This window comes from Oryza sativa, chromosome 2 (genome assembly GCF_034140825.1).
Source record: "Oryza sativa Japonica Group chromosome 2, ASM3414082v1".
Taxonomy (NCBI): Eukaryota; Viridiplantae; Streptophyta; class Magnoliopsida; order Poales; family Poaceae; genus Oryza; species Oryza sativa.
Genome location: NC_089036.1, coordinates 35,477,938 through 35,503,542, shown reverse-complemented (window position 1 = coordinate 35,503,542; position 25,605 = coordinate 35,477,938). Strand labels below are relative to the sequence as shown.

Genomic DNA, 25,605 nt, shown 5'->3' with positions numbered 1-25,605 from the left:
CGATTAAGCGCATTCTCCCAAGCCCTTCGAAGGCTCGAACCAATACTTTCTAACAATAATCTCAAAGAAAAGGAGGAAGAAGAAGCAGGCAAGTGGACACAACCATGCTTAACTGTGTACTTCAGGAAGAACAAGCAAGCACATAAAGTAAGGATGGTTCAGTGCCAGATCTTCCAAGTTAGGGCTCAGGAACCACAAAATGGATACATGAATTCACAGCAAACATCATAATACTAGTTGAGCTACTATGGCCCCAACAGAACAGAGGTTTGCAGGGATTTCATAAAAAACGAATTCAATCTTCTGTTGGCTTGACGACAGCTTCAACTTCTGTGATTGTACTCTCAGCCTCTCCAATCTCAGCACCTTGTTCATTTGATTCCTTCAATTCAGCCTGCAATAGAACAATGGTTGTGGTTACTGAAGAAGAGGATATGCAGAATTTAAATGTCGCCAGAAAAAAATTCATACGATACCAGAGTTGCTTTCAAGTCTGCCAGTGCAGTTTCAAGTCGCTTATGGCAGTCTGGGACCATCATCCTTGACTCGGCTAAAACATTCTCCTGCAGGCGTAAATGACATTAACATAAAGTTCAAAGGGTTCCACATTGAATTGCAACTTGGAAGAGATGTAGCGCCACCAATAATCAGCTTTGCTCCTTCAAAAAGAAATGTAGTTGCAACGAACTGAGCAACAGTCTTCCCAATCTCATTTTCACACACACACACACACACACACACACACACACACACACACAAAAAAAAAAAAAAAAATCAAATCAAATTTAGAGCTCTTCAGACATATATGAACTGTGATGTCTTAAACAAGCCTTGCAACACCTATATGTAAAACTCTGTATAATGTGATTGTCAGAGAACATGGTAGCACTCTGAAGAATGCATCCGCCACATGTTCATTTAATGCACAACCCTGTTTATAACAATGTCCATCCATATGCTGTGTTGCTATGATTACATAGACTGCCCAATCAAAACATCTCAAAAATGCATTTTTAAGGAAGAAATTATTCTCTACTGGGTAAATGGACTAGAATAAGATTGTTATAAATCTAAGTCATTGGACAAAACCAGAAGCCAAAATTACAACCAACAACTGACTTGTTCAGTGAGTCATGGTATATTGCATTATTGATATATACGGAAAAGCTTGAAGCCAAACCATTAAGTTAATTATTAGAATTAGTGGCACGGGAATATGCAACCGAAGCATAACTTGACACCATAGATTCCAACCATAAATAATGCAGAAATCACTATGCCACAACCATTGTGGAATGGATGATAAAAACATGTATATTTTTTAGATAATGGAAGTTTTCATTGATCTCAGTCAATTACATCAATGCGATATAATTGCACTAAGAACACTTCTTGGCAACATGTATGCAAAACTGACAAACACAAAAGGATAAACCAGACTGTTAACAAGGCTTAGATACTTCTTTTGCCTAATCATTTTGATGAACTGCTGATTAATTGAAGCACAACTAATAACGAAGCAACAAGAGGAGCAACCATTCACAAGAGAAACAAAAAGCCCTTGATAAATACTAGTATAAGATTCTTCTTTTAATCACAATACACGGCATATGTACTACTCCCTAACAGTACTGCACTTGCAATTTACTACCAGAATAATGCAGACAAATTAACAGGCAGGTTAGTAAAGGGGGGAAAAAGGCTTGCAATTGCAAGCACAAAGATCTTCTTCACCTGTTGCTTGAGATCGTAGGGGTCGGCGCCTTTCTCCTTCATGTCAGCAGTCTTGGCCGCCTCCTTCTCCACCTCCTTCTCGTAGGAGCGGAGCTCCTTGACGATCCTCTTGCAGGTCGACGTCTTGATCTTCAGGTTCCTCAGAGTCGCCATCCTAGAAATCCAGAAGAAACTGGATGCGCCAATTGGAGGGGAAAGAAATCAGTTAGTCCGGATGAATCCCCCAACTACGCCACGCAGGCGCATCGATCCAACCAGAGAAGAACGAGGAGGAATACCTCGAAACTGGATGCTCGCGCGGGGTCGGGAAGGAGAGGAGGCCGTCCCTTCTCGCCGGCGGCGCGTCGCGGCAGAGCAGATCGGCGGAGACAGAGAGGAGAGTGCGGCGGAGGCGAGACCTGACGGCGGCGGCTGCAGGCTGCAGCACACCGGGCGAGTTCCTATGGGCTTCAGTTGGGCCTCAATGGGCTTCCTCAAGCTTTATTGCAATAAGTCTATTTTGCCTCCCTCAACTAAAAAACAGTTTATAGCAGCTCCTACATCTTCGAAAGACGATCTCCTTATGAAGCGGTTTCTGCTGACGTGACAGGTTGACTCTGGTCGACTCACTGAGACAGGTTTTGCAGTTGGGAAGACAATTCAGGGTGTGTTCGGCACTGCCGGTTCCAACTTTTCCCTCTCGTTTTCCGCGCACACGTTTTTCAAACTACTAAACGGTGTGTTTTTTTACAAAAAGTTTTTATATGAAAGTTGCTTAAAAAAATCATATTGTTCCATTTTTTTAAAAAAATTAGCTAATACTTAATAATCACGTGCTAATAGACCGCTCCGTTTTTGGCGCGGGAAGCTCTAGTAGCGAACACACCCTCAATCAGGAGCAATAAAGGAGGGAGTCATAGTAGACTTATTCTAGCTATACTTTACTAACAACTGGCCAATTTGTCTTCGTCTGAGGCCCAACTGTTGGTGAAAGCTTGGACTAATGACGGCCCAAATAATTGGATTGCCTCATCGGCTCGCTCTACCTCTACCCTCCCTCCCGCCGCCGCCCGCCGTCACGCCGTCGCCGATGGCTTCCTCCTCGCCGGCGTCTCCTACCGGCGCCGCTGCCGCCCTCCCCTCCCCGCCCCTTCCGGGGTCAGCCTCCGGTACTCGATCGCCGCCCTCCCCGATTCTTTTTTTCTTCGACCTGTTGTTTCGATTGATTGGTTGGTGCATGCGAAAACTTCGAACTGGTACAGTATTTGCGAGCAAAAATCGATGAACAATTAGAGAAAAAAAAAGCTAGTACTCGATATATTAGGCTAGTACTACTCCATATGTTGCTAGAGGAAACTCTGAATCCTGAGCTGTATGACTGTATCAATGCAACTTGCATTGTGTGTGCAAAGAAAAAAAAGAAATGCATTGCTACTGGTAGTTGTAATTAACTACATTTCTACAAGAGTCTTAAGCAAGTTTGACTCGTGAATGGTAGTTGCAACTTGCAAGAGTTCTGTGTGTGGTCCTTTGTGCAGCAAAGCAGTCAATTGAGAAAAAGCAGCAGAGTTACTCACTCACAGACACCAATCAACATGCATGGACCATACATATGCATCTATCCTGCTGCTAGTGCTATGGTATCCATTCTGTGTGCTAAAACGCGACTAATGACAAGCTAACAATGCACCTTGTAGGACAGTTCCAACCTGATAAAAAGCCGTTTTTATTCTCTCTCTAGCGAATAGCAGAAGCTCTGCTGTTTCTTCTTTCGAGCAGAACTGAAATATATAATATACAAACTCTTCGTTACAACAGCTGCTACATTGTAAACAACCGCAACTAGGGTACTTGTATAAGTTGAAGCGAGAAGGAACTTTGTTTCTTCACTTGGTTTGCAGGAGTGAGTTTGTTGTGTGTTGAATTAATGGAGTCTTTAGTTTTTTTTTTAATTATCAATCATGCATCGTCCTCAAAGTTCTTGAGATAGTACAGTACATGGTTAAGATTCATCTCAACCACTCATGTTACTTTCCTGAATCCTGCCAACCTTAATGGTGACACCAACTCAAAAGCAGAGCGATTTATCTTGGGCTTTTGCCCTTTCCTGATGCATCCAGGAGAGTTTCACTTTCACCATTGCAAGCTTGTTGCAGTAGCAGGAGAAGTACATATGAATCAAATCAAAATCCAAGCCAAAGCATGAAAGAAACATATACATGTAAGCAATAAATCCAGTTCAGTTTGCAGCTTGACCTCATCATCCATGGACACATCTAACGCTGTCATTAACTGATCGGTAGCGATTGATGTGGTCGCATGTGTGTGGGCGCATCCATGCAAATACTATACTACTACTGCATAACATGCACTTGTTCGTCTCATCATCTATAGTTAGCTAAGCTCTGGCTATCATTGTGCAATGGCTTGTTGATGAGTTCTTAATTTGCTGCAGTGCCCTGGCAACATCATGTATGTACTCTCACTCTCAGTATATGTTATTATGTTTGTACTAGATCTCTGCATGTTTGTGTACATCTTGCTACTTGCTTGCTTTTTCCCAAGCTGGTCCTGAATACTAATCCTGTTTGATCTGCATGCAGGTTTGGACCAGTTGGATGCCATGGACAGGACAGCAAATTTGCCTTGGCACAAAAGCTGCCTTGTCTAGCGGTATATGTGCATAGTGCTGTACTAATACTGTATTTGTGCGTGTATCTATGTGTTTTTGTACATGTGTGTATCCAGACATGGGCCAGTAGTGTCGGCTCTGTTTTTTTTTCCAGCTTATTCATCGGATTATTAGAACCACTTATTTGTTTTACGTTTTCTTAAAAACAATGTGATTTCTAAAAAAAAAATTATTCAACTGCATTGTGTTTGACCACCTGTTTTAAATTATTTGTTAAGTATATTTATCAAAATATTTAATTAATTCCTATAATAAGTAGATAATCCGCATCAATAATCCATTCACTTATCTAAATATCTAAATCAAACATATGCAGTATGTATGAGGGTGCTGGCTGAGGGATGCAAATGCAATCGATGGACCACTCAGAGATCTGAACTTCTGGATTGAAGCAGATAAGGTGAGAGATTGCACAATTATACTAGATAGATCAAGCTGCTGCTAGTATGATTCATAGTTTGGTGTTGTTGTCTGTAGGCATTGGCCTCTTCTCCTTGGTTAGTTCAGTATTTGGCTGAACTGAATTGAATGGCATGCAGCCATGCATGATTCAATTGAATGCAAGCTAGGACTACTGGTTGTGCATGCATGGATCAAGCTTCTCTGTTAGTAACTGAATTGAAGGGGAACTGGAATGAATGAATGAATAAATACTGATCGATCGATTGCCTGCTGCTTCTGCTGCTGGATTGCACTCTTCCTTTCTGATAGGTTGATAGATCCGCTTCTTTCGGGCATACATGCAGAGCTTGATTAATGTTGCTGCAGGCTCTCTGATTTCACTCACTGCATGTGCAAAGTGTAAATTATGAATTTACTAGCACTAGTACTATATGTTACTGTCTGCTGCAAGTTAGTTTATCTCGCAGCAATTGTTTCTCTCTGAAGATTATCGGCGTGATTACTGGGAGTATGTGCATGCATATGCATGCGGTATAATATACTGTACTGTACTTACTGATAGGCACATGACTTGTACTTATACTACTTAATCACTTACACGTATGCAAGTACGAGCTAAAGCTAAGCGCGAGCCCCACGCTGTCGTGTGACACGTGGCCGTGAAAGCTGTACACGTCTAAAGTCTAAGGGCTTTTTCAGTTTACATTTAAAAACGAAGGGTGAATTTTACCATTCGGTTTGGAGGAATAAAATATAAAAAACAAACTAATTTTTTCATTCCTAACTGTCGTACAGGAGAGGCTGAAAATTTTACATCCAATCGGACCTTTAGAAAAATCCTGTAGGATTGAAGTGTATTTACCTTTTCAATTTCTATGGATTAGAATATCTATAAACTGAACAAGTTCTAAACGAGATGAGAACCAGTTTGGCTGTGAAAGTGTGAACCTTTGTTGCATTGACCTGCAAAGGCTACCTTCATCTTTCTCGTTGGAAAAAAAGAAACTTTACTTTACATCCCTAAACTTTCACCAAATCGTCGTCAGATTTCAGTGGGAAAAGAACTTTACTTACATCCCTAAAGTTTCACCAAATCGGCGTCAGACTTCAGTGGAAAAAAAACTTTACTTTGCATCTCTAAACTTCCACAAAATCGGCGTCAGAATTCAGTGAAAATTCAGGATTGTATACTGAGCGGTTTCATTTTGAAAACTTGTCTGAAAATCTGAACCAAAGTATATTAATTACTAAATTTATTCAGAACCTAGAGTATGTGCAACTTGAACTGCACACACAATCATCACTCCACGAGTGTCCTGCAAAGGTAGCCAATGAATTACCCAAAGGAAAACTAAAAAGCAGATCACATAGTACTCCTACTCCTATATTAAAGGTCGTGAAGAACACAAGGCCACCAATGGCAGCGATGATGAACAGGCCAAGCTGCACAAGCAGAGACCACCACAGATCACAAAAAGGCAGCTCTTTTTCACTTCAGAAAAAGCAGAAACCGTTGAGCCCTAATAAATGAATTGTGAACTAACCCTATCCCAACGGCTTCTTCTTCTCTTTAGCTAGGCCGGTAAGTGAGTACTGAGTACACGCTATTTCCTCACACTACAAACAGTTCACAGCTTAATGACACTGCGCCCAGCACTGTTCACAACTTCACAAGTTCATCATATCATAAACAAGGTTTGCCCCAGGCATTAATTTCGACTGGCAGATTTGCAAGCAAGGATCTCATAATGCAGGCGCCCACAGGTTTGCGATTGCATACCTTCATTTAAAAAAAAACTGTGCTATACCTCTCAAAACGGTACATTTTTTAGGTGCACTCTTTTTAAACTACTGTTAAATGGTACATATTTTATAAAAAAATTACAGAAAAATTGCTTTAAAAATTATATTAATCTATTTTAATTTTTTACTAATACTTAATTAATCACACGTTAATTAACAACACTGAACTCAGCCTCTAAGTATTGGATGAAACTTTTTCGAGTACAGGAACACTAGAAAAAGTCTCATCAGTACTATGTTTTTGTATGGAGAGAGTACGCCCTCCTCCGTCAGAAAAAGAATTAACTTTTATGTATAACACCTTCCGTCCTTTGAAACAATTAACTTCTACTACCTACGAATTCGGACAACGGGTACACCTTTTTTTTTTCTATTACTGCTTTGCACAGCCACACATGGAGTAAAATCTGTTGTTTAGTAGGAGGAGAGTTCAGAAAAGTGGAGCGTTGCAACAAACACCACAAGGACCAGAGAGGCAGAAAGCCAGAAGAAAAGATCAGAACTTTTTACCCACTGAAACTACTTTCCCATGTAGTAGCATAGTAGTAAAAAACTATTTCTCATCCTTTTCATTTATTGAAGTACTGAAGAGAGACAATGTAAACAACAGTTGCCATGACACTCCCTAAAAATAAGAGAGCCTGTGTCGAGCTGAGCATGAGCAGCAGTGGCAACTTGCAAAGCAGCCATCAGGATGCTGAAATTACACAGCAGGATGCTCCAGAAATTTCACATGCTTTGGCCTGTGAAAAAAAGATGAACAGGGGTGAACTGACCATCCTTGGCCCTCCTCTCCTCCTTCAGGTCCCCAGAAACCTGCAAGTGCAACAGCTCTCCAGTTGTGCCAGTTGGTGTGGTTGTGAGGTAGTAGTATCTGGTCACTGACATGTGGGTCCCAGTGACACACCCACATGAAGCCACAGTAGCCCACATGCCAATGGACAGGGACACCACTCAGCCACCACAATCCCCTAATCCACTACTCAATCAGGCAGTATGAACACCAGCAACCAACATGGATTCTTCAGTTTGCAGCAACCAACATGGGGTCAAAATTATATAAGCTAGAGTTGCACAATGCACCATGAATCCATGTTTCATGCCGTTGTTTCAGGTTCAATGAAAACTAGTAGTAGTTCCCACTTGTAACTTCGATATGTGACACCAAGAGATTCTCCAGTGAATTTTTCTATGTTTTTTTTAGCAAAACCCAAAATATGCTATTATCACGGAGAAGACAGTGGCTGTCTGTCTGATTCACCATTAACAAAGTTGGCTGTCTGTCTGATTGATTCACCATTAACATGCCAATGGGCAATGACCAATCAACATTTGTCTTACTGTTGAGACCGGTAGGCTATAAGCACTATGATTGAAGTAAACAAAGTGTATTAAACATTATATAAATCACAGTTGACATGCAACATAGCAAAGGTTACGTTGCCCTGTGACACTCGTGAACACATGACATGCTGGGGATTTTTTTGTCTCATGGATCAGATCATACATTGGTCAGGGTGATAACAAATGAAGCAATTAATATATTACACTCTGTTGGTTTGTAGGCTACTTTTCAATCTCGAATGAGACAACACTGACCACAAGCAAAGCAACACCAACAGCTCACTAGAGACGAATGGAATCAATTATTTTGTCTCGTGTTGTTCGTGGATTAAAAGGATATCAACAATACTGACAAAATGTATTTTTCAAGCAGGCCAAGCTATTTACAGCACACTTCTACATCAGAATGAAGAAAGGCCCTCTCAAAATAGAAAAGGAAATAAAAGAAAAGAAAGAATAAAGGACATATATTAGGCAAAAGGCACATTTGGCATCACATGCATTTCTGTGGTGATGTGAATGAATGAAGCAGTGTTACAGCAGCAAGTATCGCGTGAAACAGCAATGTTAGGAGGCATAAGCAAAATTAGTGGTTAGAAAAGTGGAGGTACCTCGCTAGTTGTTAGTCAGGCACTCAGATCTACAACTGCATCTGCAATCAGGTCCTCCAAGACCATTGTACAGACCATACTGGTGAGCTCGAATGTCTCCAATCGTGTCGTGTCGCTGCTGGCCGCCTCCAACACCTCTCTCTTCAGTATCATTTCCACCAGGAGGTTTCTTTCAATAGTTTCTCCGGGTGGATACTTGTCAAGAATCGACCAGTTCCTTATGACTCGCCAAATTTCATCAGCTGCCGAGTTACTGAAAGCATTCTCACAATCTTTGCGTTCCAAAGAAGATGACCTTCCCAATGGATACGCCATCAGTTCTGCAGTCCAAGTGAGCTCTGTGAGTGCCTCATTGACAGCATCGAATAGAAACTTCTCTTTCGACCGCCTTTCCCGTAATTTGGTTCCCTCTTCTTGGTAATCTGAGAACTTCTCAAGCAAATACAGTTCCAAAGGACCGGATAACATGCAACCTTCTCTATCTATGCCAGCAGAGCAGACTAACTTCTGGATAAATGTCAATGAGTCTTGATCTTCGTCAGCCTTAGAGAAAAGCCTTGATAGTCTCAAGGAATTTGGCGACATGACTTCCAGTGGGGGATCTTCCCATGAAAGTGAGCGTGAAAATGATCCGATAAGTGGAGATCTCGACAAAGCTTCTGCACACACACACCCAGATGTCATTTACATATATATTACGAAGAACTGTTTATATTTCATAGTTGGATGAAAAGGGTTTTCAGCTTACGTGGGGATGCGGTGATGAAACTTTCAGATGAGCACAGCAAGCTCCTGCTGTTATCGGAGAGAAATGGTCCATCTAGTACAGACACAGGACTTGGTTGGTCCTGTGACTCACCAAAGATTCCTGGGGCACCAATAACCGGGATGGAAGAAATATCCTGACAAAATAGAGCCAAAATTTCATATTTTGAACTTTGGATGACTATAGAAGAAAGGGCACAAACATATACAAGCCTTTTTTTTTTATAAAATCGGTAAAGTAAGTTTGAGCAGAGCATAACATGCTCAATACCTTGGCAGGCATGTTTTCCATATCATTCATGTGCCAAGAACTAGCCATGAGCCTTGGCATAGAAATATCATCGACATTCTGTATAGTACAGTTAAGCGGATTGTCCAGTGCAGAATGATCAGCGTTTTCGCTGAAATCATTAACAGTAGCAGAATTTCCATGCTTGAGTCTATCATCAGTTGATGGAATTCCAGATGGATCTAGCTTCCCCCGAGCCACTTTCCTATTTTTAGAGAACAGACTGGAAACCTTTTCCCTAAATGATAATGACTTCCTGTTCTTTTCCTTCTCGGCTTCCTGACAACCGGTCGCTACTCCATTTAGCTCAGTGCCTCCAAAAGACAAAGAAATCGGAACAGATCGAGACCGTGGCAAACACAAGAACGGTTCTTCGGAATCCATCTCAGGTGATGGGTTCTCCAATGTGACTCCCCCAAACACTTCTTGGTCTTTCTTGACTTCTGGAATGGTAAGCATCTCACCTAGTGTGCCCATACTTCTGCGTGCTTCCCTTTCTTCCTCACCACCGACGGTGGATGATACAATTGACAATCTCTCAAAAATCCTTTTTTTGGCTTCTCTGACCACTGATGGTTCACGCCGATGGGATGTCTGACTAGAGCATGATGCAGAGTAAGGGCTGCCACTCCTGCTCAGGAAATCCCAGGAACGGCCAGAAGTAGGAGTACCGAACTCCAAATCCTCACTTATTTCACCAGACACTTCTTTTGCATTCTCAACTTCTGACTTGCTGAAGGAGTCATCTCCAATATAAATATCATGGAACTCATAAGAGAGTAGGTTTTCTTCATCCTGCTTGTCTTTCAAACGCATCCTCATCTGCCAAGTGATCTCTTTGGCCAGTCTTCTTGAGCTTGGCACTGTCTCATCAACTGCCGACATACTATCATCTTCACTATCAGCTGCAGTTGATGATGATGAAGGGGACCTCAGAATCTTGGGTTCCTGGGACTTTACAAGTCCTGGCTTTAGTACTACAATTCTTGTTGGTTCAGACAATGTTGAATTTGTTGGGGAAACACTTAAACTCTGATGACGCCTGCACCTGTTCCCTTCACTTTCATCTCCGTCTGAATAGAGCTGCCTCCCTACAAGAGTGTTGCCATTTCTCTTGATTGAGTCTGATGGCTTCAGTATGGTTATTTGCTTTGTCTCCGAAGGTGGGGTATCAGGTTGGAACTCATAATTGTTGTGTGATAACAGTGGATTTGGCTCATCAAGGAATTTCAAGAACAGATCTTTATTTGAGCTTAAAAACTGCAATGCTTCTTGGAACTCCTTTGTGTGGAGAAGCTTCTCATCTGTAGCCAGACGTTTTGCTTCAGCAAATTTTTCACGCACAAGGGTCATTCTCTTCTCACAAGAAGGCTCCTTCCCTTGGTGTTTATTCCTGCTGCTATTCATTCTTAAAGTTTGATCACTGAAACCACTGCATGGTTCACTGTGTGTTCCTGCCTTTTGGTTTGGGTGGCCTTTGCTGTCCTTCTTTGGTCTGAGATTCCGACTGTTCTCATCAAAACCACCAGATCGATATTCCTTGTCTGATCTTTTTCCCGATTTCAGATCAGATTGGTGGCCGGCAGCATCATTTAGACCCATCAATCTGGCAACAACATTCAGTGGCTCCTCGCCAGACATCCCTTCTTTCCACATGTCCTGCTCCATGAGCAATTTAACAGGAGCCTCACCAGATCTTTTAGTTGGTGAGCTCAATCTTTTAGTTGGGGACTGCTTTCTAGGCTGACTATCTCTCTGTAGTAAAACCAAATAAAAACATATACATACTAAGTACCAGGTTATGCTTGAGTTCGTTTGTAGTTCAAAAGCAACAGGAAACAAAGGGGGACAGACAATTCACTAACCTTTTTATCTTCTATCTGTGATGAGAATGGACCAATTGCCATCTTGAAAGCATTACCACGGTCTTTACCTGCTGGAGAAACTGCAAGGCGTATGCTGCATTGCATCAGAGCTTGGTCTAGCACCAATCTTGCATAACAAGAAGGGGGAAACAGAAGTAGACGAAGACGCATACCATCTCTATGCGCTTTCTCTGTGAGCATCTTGGTCGCGACCACGCCATTGCTGAGGTCAAACATGTTTATCATCCTACCCAAGCATCCAGGGAAGGGCCCGAGAACCTGCAGGTCCTGCTTCTTCTTCTGCTTCCTATCTTGAACCCCTCTCATCTCTCAACACTGCAAGCAAATATCCAAAATAGCATACATGATATATCACGAGAATACGCAAGTATCACCAAGATTTCAAAGTTCGAAATTCACACTGAACAATCAAGCAGCTCCAAATTTTATCTTTTTTTGAACGATGGGAAGAGGGAGAGGAGAGAAGAACCAGACAAGACAAACCGGCCAAGAACGAAACGAACAAAGAAAGAAACAACTGCATCCCAAACAACAACGAGTGGGAAGCAAGGAATCAACACGTGAAATGCACTCACCCCCACCGCATCCCCGAGGAGAAGAACAAACAATATGGCAGGGAGAGAGAAATGCAGGGAACTATCATGCGAGATGGCACAAGAACTAATCATCACACTTCACCCCGGGGCCTGGAAAGGCCACAGTACAGTAGTAGTAGTAGCAGCCAAAGAAGATGCACAGAAAAGAATACGGTAGCAAAAGCAAAGCTATATGTAAAGCTTTGCCTCTTTTTTTTCTTCTTTTTTTTTTTGCCCTGGGTAATCTCCAAATTAAAATACTGCAGCAGCATCACGCAAATGCAGGTAAGAGAAGCTAAGCTTGCACATGTCGCAACCGCGCCGCGAAAGGTGGGAAATTTCTTACCGGAACGGGACGACATGGGTGGCGATGCGTCCGGCCGGGGAGATCAAATCCACACGAAAGGGAAAGCAGGCAGCCGCAAGAAAGCTCAGCTCAGCTCGCATTCTCTCCTCAGAAAGGCACCGGCTTTTCTTACCCAGAGAGAGAAATAGAGAATGGATGTGTGGTAAAAGGCCCAACCAAATCAAAGCCAGAGGTGGGTAGCGGCGAAAATCAGGAACAAAGCCAAAGTTAAAGAATCCATGGATGTCCCGTGATTGGGGGCTATTATTATGAATCCATGGAAATGCCACGAAGAAGAAGAAGAAGTGGGCAGGAGGAGATCATGTTTGCTACTACTTTGCTTTGCAGTTTGTAGCCAATGCGAGAGGCGGGAGAGGAAATAGTTGATCGATCGGCATGGTCCCCATGGATGGATCCGGTTAGTAGTAGACAGCAGATGGGATTGATTTGGTAGGTGGTAGGAGAAGACGAGACGAACAAGATTAGTAGTAGAAGAAGTAGTACCAGTAGAATCCATTAAAGACGAGGAGAGGAGAGGAGAGAGCTCTTCTTCCTCTTCCTACTCCTATTACTACTCCTATCATATCAAACAAATTAACAAACAGCGGCAATGAAAAGAAAAGATTAGGGAAAGCGAGAGGGGATTCATTGATTAATCCCACCTGAAAAGGCGCCGCTTTTGGAGACGAAAGCGACGGAAGGGAAGGAAACGGTCACCTCCCTCCCTCCCCGAAAACGGCAAACGAAATACGCTCTCACCAAAACTAAATTAACCAAAAAAGAGGGAGTGACTAGCCTTCCTCTCTTTTTGTTCATACCTGCACCGCTTGCTTCGCCGCCGGCGAGCCCGCAACCGCCGCCTCCGCCGTCGCCGCCGCCGGCGGTGACCGGAGAGATACACCGAGGTATTAAACCGCGCCGGATGGGTCGGATCTAGCTAGCGCGCCATTGCAGCCGCGGCGGCGGAGCAGGAGGCCGGCCGGTGATCGGGCCCACGCCGCCGCAGCAGCAGCTCTCGCGCTCCGGCGAGCCGGAGACGGGAAGAGGAGGGAATGGTGGTTGGGGGGAAGAGACCGGAAACCGCTCTCGTCTTCGTGTCCAAGTGCAGTGTGCGTGGTCTGCCTCTCTGGGTTGCAATGGCGCACACGGAAAGGAGAGAGGAAGAGGGAGAGGAGAGAGATGGGGAGGAAGAAGAGGAGGAGGAGGAGGAGGTGGGGGCGTGGCAGAGCACGTGAAGGCTCATTAATGGGCCGCGGCACCCGCGTCCAGTGAAGCGGCGTAGTACACCACCATTGCCATTGCCACTGCCATTACCACCCCAAGATTATTATTACTCCTCCCCCTCTTCCATTGCCACTAGATTATCCACCGCTACTACGGTGGTGTTCTTTTTTCAACTCCCTCCGTATAAAAAAAATATAGCAACATATAACTAGATGAAACGTAGATTTGTAGTACTAGGATACGTTCAATCCGGTTCTAGTTTACTATATTCTGGAACGGAGGAAGTAATAAAGGTGAAGATGAAGATGAAGATTTTTACGTAAAATAAGGTGCTATTAACGTATGATTGATTGAGTTTTAATTATTATAAATTTGAAAAATAGATTAATATGATGTCTAGATTCATTAACATATATATGAATGTGGGCAATACTAGAAAGTCTTATAACCTAAAATGAAAAAAGTATTTTAGAGCAACTTTCATATAGAAAGTTTTCACACGAAACAAACCGTCTAACAGTTTGAAAAACGTGCCACGAAAATTTTTACCTTCATACAACTCGAACCTACGACTAGTATATTTATAATTAACTCTATTTTGATTGGTGTAGCAGGGGGCAAATTGGCATGGACAAATGTTTTTTCTCGTCATCCACGCCACCATTAGAGTAGTAGCAGCAAATCCATCTGCATTAGATTAGCCTCTCGGCTAATCTTAATCCCGTTTCTTGATTACCTCGTCCTGTCGCGTTTAAGGTCAGGCCTGGGCCAAGCTATGGCTGCTACTGCTGCTTAAGACCTCAACTTGGGTGTTTGGTGGCGCCTATCATTGAGACGTGCATGTGCTCTCACAGTGCCTGTGCTGCCTCTGCCTCTGCCTCTGCCTTCCTGCAAGCTTAACTGCCTTGGACCTCTCTCTCTAGTCTCTACTACGCCTTTCTGCGACCCCCAAGTCGCCATTGTCCTCCACACCACATCATTCATATGGCTGCCGGCCGCCTGCCTAAGCACAATCTGATTATCAGTAACTGCTAATCTAGTCTACTCTTTTACTGGTTTTCTACTCACATAATGCCATCCTGTCTGGCTGTCACAGTCTCTGCAATGGACGAAGAACATGTTAGTAGTAGTATTAATCTTTCCAAATTCATTCAACTTGTCTCTGCCACTGTGTGTATTCAGAACTCTAGATGGCCATTTGAGAATTGGGTTCTCAATCCCAAATGTGGTAGTAGTAATAGTATCTGCGAGATTTGCCAGCGTGCACAGGATTACAAATAGATCACATATGTCATATATGTAATAATAGTATAAATCAGGCACATGCCTGTGGAGTACGGCCAAAGGAGCAACTGGACAAGTTGGAAATCTCACAGCCTATGAACTGCACACCCATTATATTTTTTTCTTCCTTTCCTTTAGATCACATAAGCTGTAGCAAACAGGATGAAAATGCTAGTACTACTATTCTTCCATTGGTTGTACAATCTGCACTGCCTACATGCATGTATCTCATTTCTGGGTAGTAAAAACAGGTAATTATGATTTACAGTATAGAGATCTATTCTACTATGCTCATAAATTTGGAGAAAGGGGGAGAGAGCTGAGCTGCTGCCCTTATTGTGCACACATGGCCATAAATAAAAAGAAAGAGAAGGCTAAGGCTAACCAACGGTGGAGAGTTATCGTTGAAACAAGCATTGCGTCTTCTGCTGCTGCTGCTGTTGCTGCTGGGTTGCCTGCATCAAGCGTCCACAGCAATAAAGCTCGTCTGGGACAGCCTGCTGGCGTACGTGGTTACCAGCTGCAGCTGGGCGCTGTCCAGCCTCTCCAAATACGGCAAGAACGCTGGCCCGAGCTTCAGGTACGTATCCACCAAGCACAACACCACAGCCTGCAATATAATGGCAGCACACAGGATGATGAGCATTCTGCTACTTGTAGCAAATAGAGCTGTGGACAAAAAAATCTCGATGAAATATGAACTTAATTGGAAAGTACAGGGTGCATGAATGAATTCTTTGCTTGTTTGCATGTTTCATGCTACTTTCTTTTGTTTGCTTTTTCTTGGAGAATATATCCATCTCTGTGTTGAGTAGCACAAATATAGTAAAGCAGATTCAGGGGGGCACAAATGACATTACAAAGCCAAGGCCTTGCAAACAATCCAAGGTCCAAAGGAACAACGCCGCATGATGCCCACAGCCCACTGAATCCAAATACAAAAGTACTCGTGAACTGTGCTGAGATCAGTTAAGACTAAAGTGGAATCTGGCCCATAAAACTGAAGGGGCTAATACAAACATATATAAGGATCGATATGGCATGCTCGTGGATTCTGAATAAACTCTACTGGGAGATGCTCAAGCTCAACACCTCAACATTGCAGGCTTGTAGCTGTACTTCTTATGAATTTTTTTGTCAATGTAGTTGAACAAGGGCTACGCTCATTATGAAGTGGAATCTATTTCCATTTTTTTTTAAAAAAAAAGTATTTCTGATTGTGCCATAACCTCTTTGATGCCAGAATTTTGAGAAAGGTGAAGAATAATAAGAACAAAGTTTTCAGATTCACTTATGAGAAATAGTATCTGATCTTAAAACAGGATTTGTGAGAGTTAGTGGGAATGAATGACCTTGCGGACATATGGACTATGGTTTTCGAAGGCGTCCAGGAGTGCAGGAAGAAATATCGACAAATGTGCCATAAGATTGTCCTGTGATAATCGAATAACAAGCTGCAGATAAAGGAAGAAGTCGAGAATTAGCAACAAAGAGAAGAAAAATTGCGTACATAGCTCACTCAACTAATATGATATCACAAAAGTGGAGGTAAACAAGAAAGTCATAATCCACAGATAACGAAATGCAGGATTAAACATGTGCTCTTTCACCATATAATTTGATGGTTTAGCCTACTAGCCTAGTACCAAAATATTGTTAGAACTGAACTCGCCATTTTACCATACACAAGATTGACATATATCTTTCCTTTTTTTTAAAAAAAAAGATTGACATATATCAACTGCAGTCTTGGGGTTAGGAGTACCTTGCTCAAACTGTTGATGCTGACAATAAGAACTTTTTCATCCTGGTTGGCCAACTGAGAAGCAATTGCCTGCTTATTTGGATTAAACACTTAAGATACCAACTACTACAAAAGGGAAAATAAAATATCCCAAAGACAAATAATACATACTCTTAGGCATGTCAGCGGATCAAATTGAGTAACCACCGTTGTCAAACAGATATGGGCTTGATTTACAACCTGCAATGACAATGTCATAAAAGGCTTGAGAGGGCAATAACTTTATGGCATCAAGAACTGCAAGCTGAAAAGAACACTGTCAGTGCAGTACCTTCAAGGCAGCATCTTTGGTTGCATGCAGCAATTTAACTATAAGAGTATCGATACAGTTCTCCATTGCCTTTCGCTGGATTACATGGCCATGACAAATGTCATTTTCATGGAAGATGGCATTTAAATGATGCCACACCAAGAACACACTCTTAAATAACTTCAGAAACACTTACTTGCTTTTCAAGAATTTCAACCAATAGAGTAAGTGCAAGCTCTCTGGTGGATTCCTCTGGATCATCAAGCATCTCAAGTAGAGAAGAGGACATCTGTTGTAAATTCTGAAAAGGGAACTAGTTAAAAAGAATACTTTTTTTTCTCAGGTTGCTGGATCTAATGCCTATACCCTATGTATAGTTAGATCATTTTGCAAAAGGCTTTCTATCTCAATGCAATAGTACGGAAGCATTTTGCATATTCCCTAGAAAAAAGACAGCAGGACTAATTACAGGACAATGCCACTTAAAGCTTCAGATCGAAGCCTTATCTAACCTTGATTGACACGGAAGGGCCATTTATCTCTGGAACTTCTTCCATTTGACTCATTTCATCCTGTTTATCAAAAATAATATATGTGATCATACTGTATAATAGAAACCACAAAAGAAAATAGACTGACCGAAATGGGAATAATCTAAAAAAAACAATGATCAGACAAAACATTAGGCGGGTCAATCAAGTAGTTAGAAACCTGATGATATGTCCTGGAAATGCTTGGTCCATGATCTTGACAGCTATTCAATATGACATTCCTATTTCTGACAGTTATGTTCAGTTCACTCTCGTTTGATTCCTCAAATCTCTTGATGTCAGTACCCTCTTTTCTTGGACTCTCAACTGTGTTATCTGATATCACATTATAATCAAATGTTCTAGGGGGGTCACTCGACCTTGTATCACTAGATTTCTTGTCCATCATTTCAGCATCATGACCATTAGATTCATCGTAAGATTCAGATTCAATTTTCCCAGCGCGTCGCTCACGAACTTCCAAAGAAATTCTTGGGAGACAGTGGAGTGCAGAATCGAACACATCATCAGCCTGAAGGCAATCAGACTGATATGTGGCATGCAGATGGTGCTTATTTTGCTTTATGACTAAACCTTTAGCATAAGGTTGATATGCACCAACAAAAGAATCAAATAGTGGCACCTTTGGCTTATGTTTCCTTTGTTGCAAAAACTCTTCCAAGTCGCTCTCTATTGTAGGGATCAACTGCTTTATTGCCCGTCTTAATCTCTTTTGTTCTTCCATTGACAAGCTAACTAGAAAGCTTAACAAAGATGCAGGATCGTAGTGAGAATAGATTGATGAGAAACCAGCAACGCTAACCTCTTTTAGCTTACTGTTTTTGTCCTTGAACAAAAGAGCTAGCTTTTCAAGCCATGGCTTAAGGAAGCTGCTGCTAGAATAGTTGTCAGAACTGACTGTGCATTTTACAAAAGAAGAGTTTGCAAACTCAATAATTGCCAATTTTGACTTGGGAGATTTCTGTTCTTCTAGTGTACGAAGTAGGGCCGGTAAGAGCGAATCAATGGAATAGATTTCACCTGCAAGTTTCAAAATTGCTGAGCACTGCTGCTTGATGGATTCCTTTGGATCATTCAGCTGAGAGAAAACATGAGGCAGAGTCTTGTCCAGATAATGTTCAAAAGGCTTCTTAAAAACTGGCATGATCTCTGAAAGTGATGAGAGAGCAGCCTGTGCTATTTTATGATGAGGATCAGCCAGGTAACGACTAACAAACCTCATAACCTTGTCAAAATTTTGTGCAACCTCCTGAATGCCTCTTGGTCCCTGCTCTAGCAAAGATTGTCTTAAGAAATTGAATGCGTATACCCTCATCATCCAATCTGACTTTGGTTTAAGACCCAAAGAAAGTGCCTCGGTGAGAGAGGAGGGCACATCCATGTTGCTGACCATTTCACCCAAAATGAGTTGCTTGTCATCTAAATCACTTCTGTTACTGGCATAAAACCAGTTTGTCATCTGCTTACTCAAGAGAGGACGCCGGAAGTTGGGAATGTAATTGTTCCGCGGCTCCTTACGAACAACACTCTTATTAGGAGCGCTAGTATGATGCTTCACTTTCTGAGCTCCTAGTTTTCCACCTGAGCTACCATCAAAGTTCACTTGAATAGGGTTATGTTTCAGCGAGTTTCCTGATTCTTTCAAACTAACAGGAGGTGAACGGTTCAGCAGATCAGAAGGATGTCCCAAAACTTGAACTTGCTGAGTCAGCTGTTCAGTATTTGGCCTGCATTCAGCCTTGTCTTGAACAATTGTTACAACAGTTGCATCAGACGGTAGCAATTCTGAAGTAGGTTCTAGTATAAATTGAGTGGCAGAGGATGGATCACAAGATGATAAATTGACACCTGCAGTATTGGCTGGATTCAATTACTTGGTCAATGGATCCTGATTTGCTAGCAGATAAAATATAAATAAATTATTTCTGCATGACATATACCTGAATCACATTTATCAGGATCAGGGCCTTTGTCTGGGCTTGTTTCTTTTTCTAACGTACTGGTATCTTTAAATGAACTTCCAGTAGTTGTAGTGCCATCAGTTTTGCCTTCAGGCTGAATTTTTGAGGTCATATCATCATGCTGAACGGATGCTTTCACTTGTACTGATTGAAGGTCTACAGAAGAAAACGATGTTCCAGAATCGACCTTGACAACTTTGTCAATTTCAGTTGAATTACAAGAACTAGATTGAGGCTGCATCAATTTAACTCTTTCTACAGGAGAAAGATGCCTTTGCTGTGTCTCAGCATCTTCATCATTTATCATCTATGCAATTCAACAAAATAATGTTAAATTATAGAACAAATTAGGTAAATATATCAGTTAAATCTGAGGATATACTTTCTGCCTGGATGATTCAAACGATGAAAACAACTGATGCGAACGTTCAGGCCAAATCCTTGAAAACATTCTGTAGCATGCTCTAGCACTTGATCGGACCTTCGAATTGGAAAATCAGTGTAAATCTCTGATTAAGTCATCAAGATGAACATTAAAAGAACATCCACACAGGACCACTAGTTTAAGTGCAATGCAGTGCACAAAAATGTAAGTGTTTAGTGAAATATAGTGAACCATCTGCCTAAATTATGGCCTTAACCATAATCAAAGGTTGAGATGTGTTCTTGAAAAAATTTCCAGGACCAATGTTCCAGATTACCCTTTTTTTTAAGAAACTGGAAAAATCACTATTTTTATGCAGGTATTTTATCTTATACAGTGGCTAAAAATTACATTATACCTTTTATTTTTCCTGGTTTTCCTTTCAATCCTTTTGTCATCGCAATGTGGTATGTATTTTTATTTTTTTTGGTAATAACGAAAAGATACTTAATTCATGGCTAGTAGTTATGCATTTGAGGTGTACAGTACATTTAACTAAATATATGTGATATATAACGCAAAGAAAATCCACTAAAAAGTTTCTGCAAAGGTAAAAGGAGGATGGAAAAGATAAGGAAGAAATGTGTAAGTGCCTTTCATACATTTCAAATAATCGTGCCGTATAAATACCTCACTAGTTGCATCTTCTATACAACATTTTATGAATTCTTCATACAGATCAACTGATCTCTGTATTTCTGGAGTATCAACCCATAACTCCAACATCAATATTGCGTACTCACAACACCTACAACAGCAAATGCCTTTTTAATCATTCATCCAAGATTATAGCTATACTATAATATTGTGTTTCTCTTACCTGGCACGGAGAACTGCACTTTTATCATTCTTTGCAAATTCAATAATTTTTGGTAGAATACGAGCTACTTTGCAGTTCCGCAGCATCTGTATTTGGAAGTAATGAACATAAAAATGATGAAATCAAATGGAAAACAAAATTTCTTCGGTATATTACCTCTTTTATACAATTATCCGAGGACTCAGCAATTACATGAATAGTGATCACAACATTCTTAAGAAGGACCTACAAATATAAGATGGTAACGAGGTCATTTTAGAAGTATCCAGGATGATACTGTTAACTTCCAACAGATGTAAAAATAGGTTAGCAACATACCGGAATAAGCAGTTCAGCGCACGGTTCAAAGTCACGTAGCAGTTCTTTTGATAAGAAATTTAGCAAATGGCATGCCTGTAAATATTGGAAAACACTTGGATTAATGAGCGCCCAAAATATGATTGAAAGATGGTCTGTTCAATACCAAAGGTTTAAAGGCAGTCGCTCACCAAGTCAATATATCTATTTTTGGTTTGCCTACAGTACATCTATGGGAACTATATGGTTTGCAGTACATACAAGCAACATTCTCTTATCTCAAACAGTGAAATAGGTTGCATTATTACAAAGACGAACAAACTAAACATCCAGACCTGTTTCACAACACTTGATCTCCTATCCAGAATCTGGGTTATGAGTGGGGTCACAAGCTGCTTTAGGAGCATAGGGAAGGCTGAATAGTCGGCAGCACCTGGCACAAATTACTATTAGACAAAAATCACAAAAATCTTCAACTTACCCAATGTGTACAATGATAGTGATCAATACAAACAGAAATGTGCAGGAATTACAACCTCCGAGAACTAAGCCTTCCACTCTTTGCATTGCAGTTATTCGTATTGCCCATTCATTATCTGGATGTAAAGTAGATGCTACTCTTTCTATTTCTCTTGATAGGTCCTTCTCAGAGAATACCTTTATTGGTCCAAGCGATTTTCTTGTAATATCTCCATCTCCTGTACCAAATATGGATGGACAGATCGCATCCCAAATTCCCAATGATCAGGGATAGCTTTGGTAAGATCAAAGAATGTGAAGAAAACAGAACAGAAAAATCAGAGTCCAGGATGCATAATAGAATAACAGGTAACCAGAACTCCATTGTTCAGTTGAGGTATCTATGGTTCTAAAAACCAGCACTGCTTGCTCTTAGCCTATTATCACCTATTGGGCTAAGATTAGTTAGTGGCAAGAAGAGCATCTTGACCAGCAGGCCTGAGTTGATCATATAAAAACAAGTTCTCGATTGGAAATTGAGGGATAAAAAATTGTGCGGGTCAAACCATTCTAACAATTGTTTCACTTTTAACTTTATATATGTTATAAAATGCTGTTAGATGATGCCATGCATTTTCACAGATAATTTAAGATTATTTGCACCACTAATTTTATTTTGATGAAAAAAATGCAATCATGAGCTCATGACCCATTTGGTCAGTTAGCATATATATATATATATATATATATATATATATATATATATATATATATATATATATATATATATATATATATATATATATATATATATATATATATATATATATATATATATATATATATATATATATATATAAGACCAAATTAATTGACTTCTTACAAAAAAAAGTAAATAGTTTTGGGACGCTTTTGCCTATCAAGTATATTGGATTACATTGTTGATGTTGAAACTTATCTGAGAACAAACAATTGTGGAAAAACATGCTGAATTGGATACAAGTATTTCACATTGTAATTTATAAGAACAAGTTTAGTGTGATATTGGTCTAAAAAGAAAGGAAACTGAAACAGCAATTCACATTCTTTAGGTTTGAATCCCTGAGTTCTCTCATAGTACCTGCAAGAAGTGAGGCATCTCTTGTAACAATCTTCACTTTGGGACTTTTCTTTGCTTGATTGGTATCCGTTGGTTCAATTTGTATTGTCATACATCGGTTGTCTTGGACATCTGATATGCATGGGGTTTTTTCTCCATTTCCCATCCTTGCATTCATCTCCTTCATCTGCAACTCAGTAATCAAAGCATGAAGGTATGAAACTGATATTTGAGACATGATAACGATGGATATTAATCACACATTACAAAATAGTAAGTAATAGTGTACAGTTTTAAGTTTTAAACGTTTGTACATTCTCTTTCTCCCTTTCCCTTTTCATTTTCCTTTTTTCTCTCCCTCTCCTCGTCTACTCCTCATGTAACTTTGCAACCGTCCATTTATATCAATGAAATGGCTATAAGGGCTCTACCTTCTTATGTCCAAAAAAAACATAGATAAGTAATAATTTCTGCTTTCACAATATTGTTGAAAGCACTAGATACCAGAAATACATTGGATGAGCTTTTTTTTTTCAACAGGGTGAAAATCGCCAAATCTTAAGGGCAATAAGATGTGTGAACGTTGTTGCATCTCATAAATTCCGCAGATAACTAACCCAACCCAAATATCAATATGTTAACTTGCTATTGTTATATGTATGTGCTCTAACAAGATATGACACATTCATATGAATTGTTAAAAACCTGCAACATTCGCCTTCCTTTTCTTTCTGATCTCACTTTACTACTGTATATATGCACTGTTAATACTGTAACTATCAATCTCAGTAATTAAGTACAGTTCAGAATTCAGAAGCTGCTCATGCAAACCCACTGGATTAGACAGCACCACGAGCTCTAACCAACTAAGGAAAGGGGAACAGAATTGAGTGCCCCAAGAGGGCCAATACCTCCATGAGCCGCACGAGGAATCTCCTGGCCGCGTCCCGCACGGCCGGGTCGCCGTCCCCGAGCCGCCCGACGACCAGCGGCGCGAGCTCATCGGAGTGGCGCCGCATCGCCTCCCCGCTCGCCGCGCACAGCGCGTCGAGCGCCGGCCGCGCGGCCCCGGCGTCGCCCCCCGCGGCGGAGATGAGGAGGCGCGCGCAGCACTCGGCGAGCGCGGCCGCGCCGGTCTCCGAGAGCTCCGCCCCCGGCGCCGGCGTCAGCTCCCGCAGCCGCGCCACCGCGGCGGCGGACGCCGACGACGACGACGCCGCCGCCATCTCGCCGACGACGCGATGGTTTTGATGCGGTGGAATTGGAGGGAAAATCAAACCAAAGCGAGAGGCTTCCGAGAGAAGCAAGGAGACGAAGCCAAGAGTGGGGCTTTTGGGGAGGAGGTTTATATAGGCGCGGGTTTAGCGGTTTGGAATGTGATTTGACCAAGCTTAACCTTGTTTTTAAAAATTGGAGAATTTGATTTTTTTTTTTGATGGACTTTTGGAGGGTTCAAACTAAATAGGAGTGTTAAAATTCTGTAAAATTCATGTGTTTGGAAGAAGCATTTGCTGATGTGATTCTTGACTTTCTAGAAAATGGAAGCATTTATTTTCACTTGATTCCCAACCACCTTTGTAGCACAAATCAGCCCTTCAATTCATTGGTTTAAATGATAGTATTACTCACATGTCTCCAGCATTCATTAAGTTCAGAGATATCATTTGTAATTAATGAAATAATGAACCTCAATTCCACGATATTTAGGGTGTGTTTGAGAAGAAGGGGATTGAGGAGATTGAGAAGATACGCAAAACGAGATGAGCCATTAGCTCATGATTAATTGAGTATTAATTATTTTAAATTTTAAAAATGAATTAATATGATTTTTTAAAGCAACTTTCCTATAGAAATTTTTTACAAAAAACGCACCGTTTAGTACTTTGGGAAGCGTACGTGCGAAAAATGAGTTGCTTTCTCCCTCAATGTCCTCCAAACGAACGTTGCCTTAGTGTTTTGGGCCTATCAAGAACCGAGAGACCTATTCGAGTGGTTTTTTTTTTCACTAAAAAAATAGAGATTTTTTTTCTTGAAAAAAAAACCTCAAGTGGTATATCCTAGTACTGTTCGTAGTACTTGTTCATTCCACAGAACCCAATTAATTCAAATCGAACTCAGCTAATTAATTCAGGCATTCAGACCGTTGGTGGCTGTTGCACCATCGCTGTTGTGACATAAGAAAGAAATTCATCCTCTAAGCAGCTACTCCCTCCGGTTTTATTTTAATTGACGTTTTGGACAATGACACAGTCTATAAGATACATTTTTGATCTTATTTTTCTATTATAATATATATAATAAATAAATGCATGTTTACTTTTATTATGATACTTTAAAAGACAAATCTATATATGTTGTTCTAGTTTCTTTAAAATAAATATTTTTAAAGTTATTGATAGTCTAAGTTATAAAAGTTTGATATCAATCTTGTCCAAAACATCAATTAATATGGAACCGGAGGTAGTACATTCTCAGCTAATCTTGATTAGAGTCTTAGTTAATGAGGAACAAATAAGCGTGTTCTATGTACTACTAGTATTGTTTTTAAAGTCAAATCCTCACACGAAGAGCTGTGCATTGGTAAGATGTCCAAGTGATCGTGTTCTTGTCTCCTTATGCAAAGTACGGTTTAGTTTACGGGAAATGAGGGGGTTCCATGGTTGTTTCACTGTTCCTTTCAGAGCTTTGTCTTGACCTTTGTGTTAGTTCATCCATCACAGGTGGATAAACCATATGTTCATGGTCTCCAAAAGGTTTGCTCTGAATATAGTATTTAAGTTTTTAAGAAAAAGAACTTCAGGTAACTGAGTCAAATTAAGTTTGCAATTGTACAACTTCAGCCATCAGGAATAAGCTAGTGATCAGCAAATATAGCTCTGTTTCTAACAAACAGAGATAGAACTTAAATAAGATTGCATTTTATAAATGGATTTTGAATTTGCAGATGAAACTGATTGTTTGTTGGGTCAAGGTGGTTAGAAGCCAACGAACTATGCATCGGGTCAG

The 25,605-nt window shown here is 40.9% G+C and overlaps 3 protein-coding genes and 1 long non-coding RNA gene across 10 annotated transcripts; 1 reads left to right on the top strand and 3 right to left on the bottom strand.

Annotated features, from left to right (window-relative positions):
* Window positions 1–93: 93 nt before the first annotated feature.
* Window positions 94–2,147, bottom strand: LOC4331140 (tubulin-folding cofactor A). The gene is made up of 4 exons (XM_015771491.3): window positions 2,013–2,147; window positions 1,735–1,906; window positions 477–563; window positions 94–394 (listed from the first exon to the last, which is right to left on the bottom strand). Exons 2-4 carry the CDS (start codon window positions 1,885–1,887, stop codon window positions 296–298), a joined length of 339 nt encoding a protein of 112 aa, XP_015626977.1. The 5' UTR covers window positions 1,888–1,906; window positions 2,013–2,147; the 3' UTR covers window positions 94–295.
* A 607-nt stretch (window positions 2,148–2,754) lies between these two features.
* LOC107280060 (uncharacterized) lies at window positions 2,755–5,284 on the top strand. The gene is made up of 4 exons (XR_001543104.3): window positions 2,755–2,882; window positions 4,317–4,386; window positions 4,722–4,805; window positions 4,883–5,284. It is a non-coding gene; the product is annotated as an uncharacterized lncRNA (long non-coding RNA).
* A 2,953-nt stretch (window positions 5,285–8,237) lies between these two features.
* Window positions 8,238–13,639, bottom strand: LOC4331139 (uncharacterized). 4 transcript variants are annotated; one of them, XM_015767617.2, is made up of 6 exons: window positions 13,245–13,639; window positions 11,658–11,820; window positions 11,485–11,564; window positions 9,602–11,374; window positions 9,314–9,467; window positions 8,238–9,224 (listed from the first exon to the last, which is right to left on the bottom strand). In XM_015767617.2, the coding sequence occupies exons 2-6, from the start codon at window positions 11,809–11,811 to the stop codon at window positions 8,581–8,583; spliced, it is 2,805 nt and encodes a 934-aa protein (XP_015623103.1). In that variant the 5' UTR covers window positions 11,812–11,820; window positions 13,245–13,639; the 3' UTR covers window positions 8,238–8,580. The 4 variants fall into 4 exon arrangements, with proteins under 4 accessions (XP_015623103.1, XP_066163493.1, XP_015623102.1 ...); XM_066307396.1 differs by having other exon boundaries at window positions 8,238–9,221; XM_015767616.3 differs by lacking the exon at window positions 13,245–13,639 and adding an exon at window positions 12,427–13,051.
* A 1,372-nt stretch (window positions 13,640–15,011) lies between these two features.
* On the bottom strand, window positions 15,012–23,918 carry LOC4331138 (CLIP-associated protein). Of its 4 annotated transcripts, none has more exons than XM_015767297.3 (18): window positions 23,511–23,918; window positions 22,621–22,786; window positions 21,578–21,739; window positions 21,377–21,474; window positions 21,063–21,137; window positions 20,901–20,969; window positions 20,745–20,830; window positions 20,555–20,672; window positions 19,883–19,981; window positions 19,480–19,807; window positions 17,700–19,399; window positions 17,501–17,560; window positions 17,185–17,289; window positions 17,010–17,084; window positions 16,850–16,918; window positions 16,700–16,768; window positions 16,287–16,388; window positions 15,012–15,544 (listed from the first exon to the last, which is right to left on the bottom strand). In XM_015767297.3, the coding sequence occupies exons 1-18, from the start codon at window positions 23,823–23,825 to the stop codon at window positions 15,395–15,397; spliced, it is 3,846 nt and encodes a 1,281-aa protein (XP_015622783.1). In that variant the 5' UTR covers window positions 23,826–23,918; the 3' UTR covers window positions 15,012–15,394. The 4 variants fall into 4 exon arrangements, with proteins under 4 accessions (XP_015622783.1, XP_015622785.1, XP_015622784.1 ...); XM_015767299.3 differs by having other exon boundaries at window positions 17,185–17,277; XM_015767298.3 differs by having other exon boundaries at window positions 17,700–19,387.
* Window positions 23,919–25,605: the final 1,687 nt, after the last annotated feature.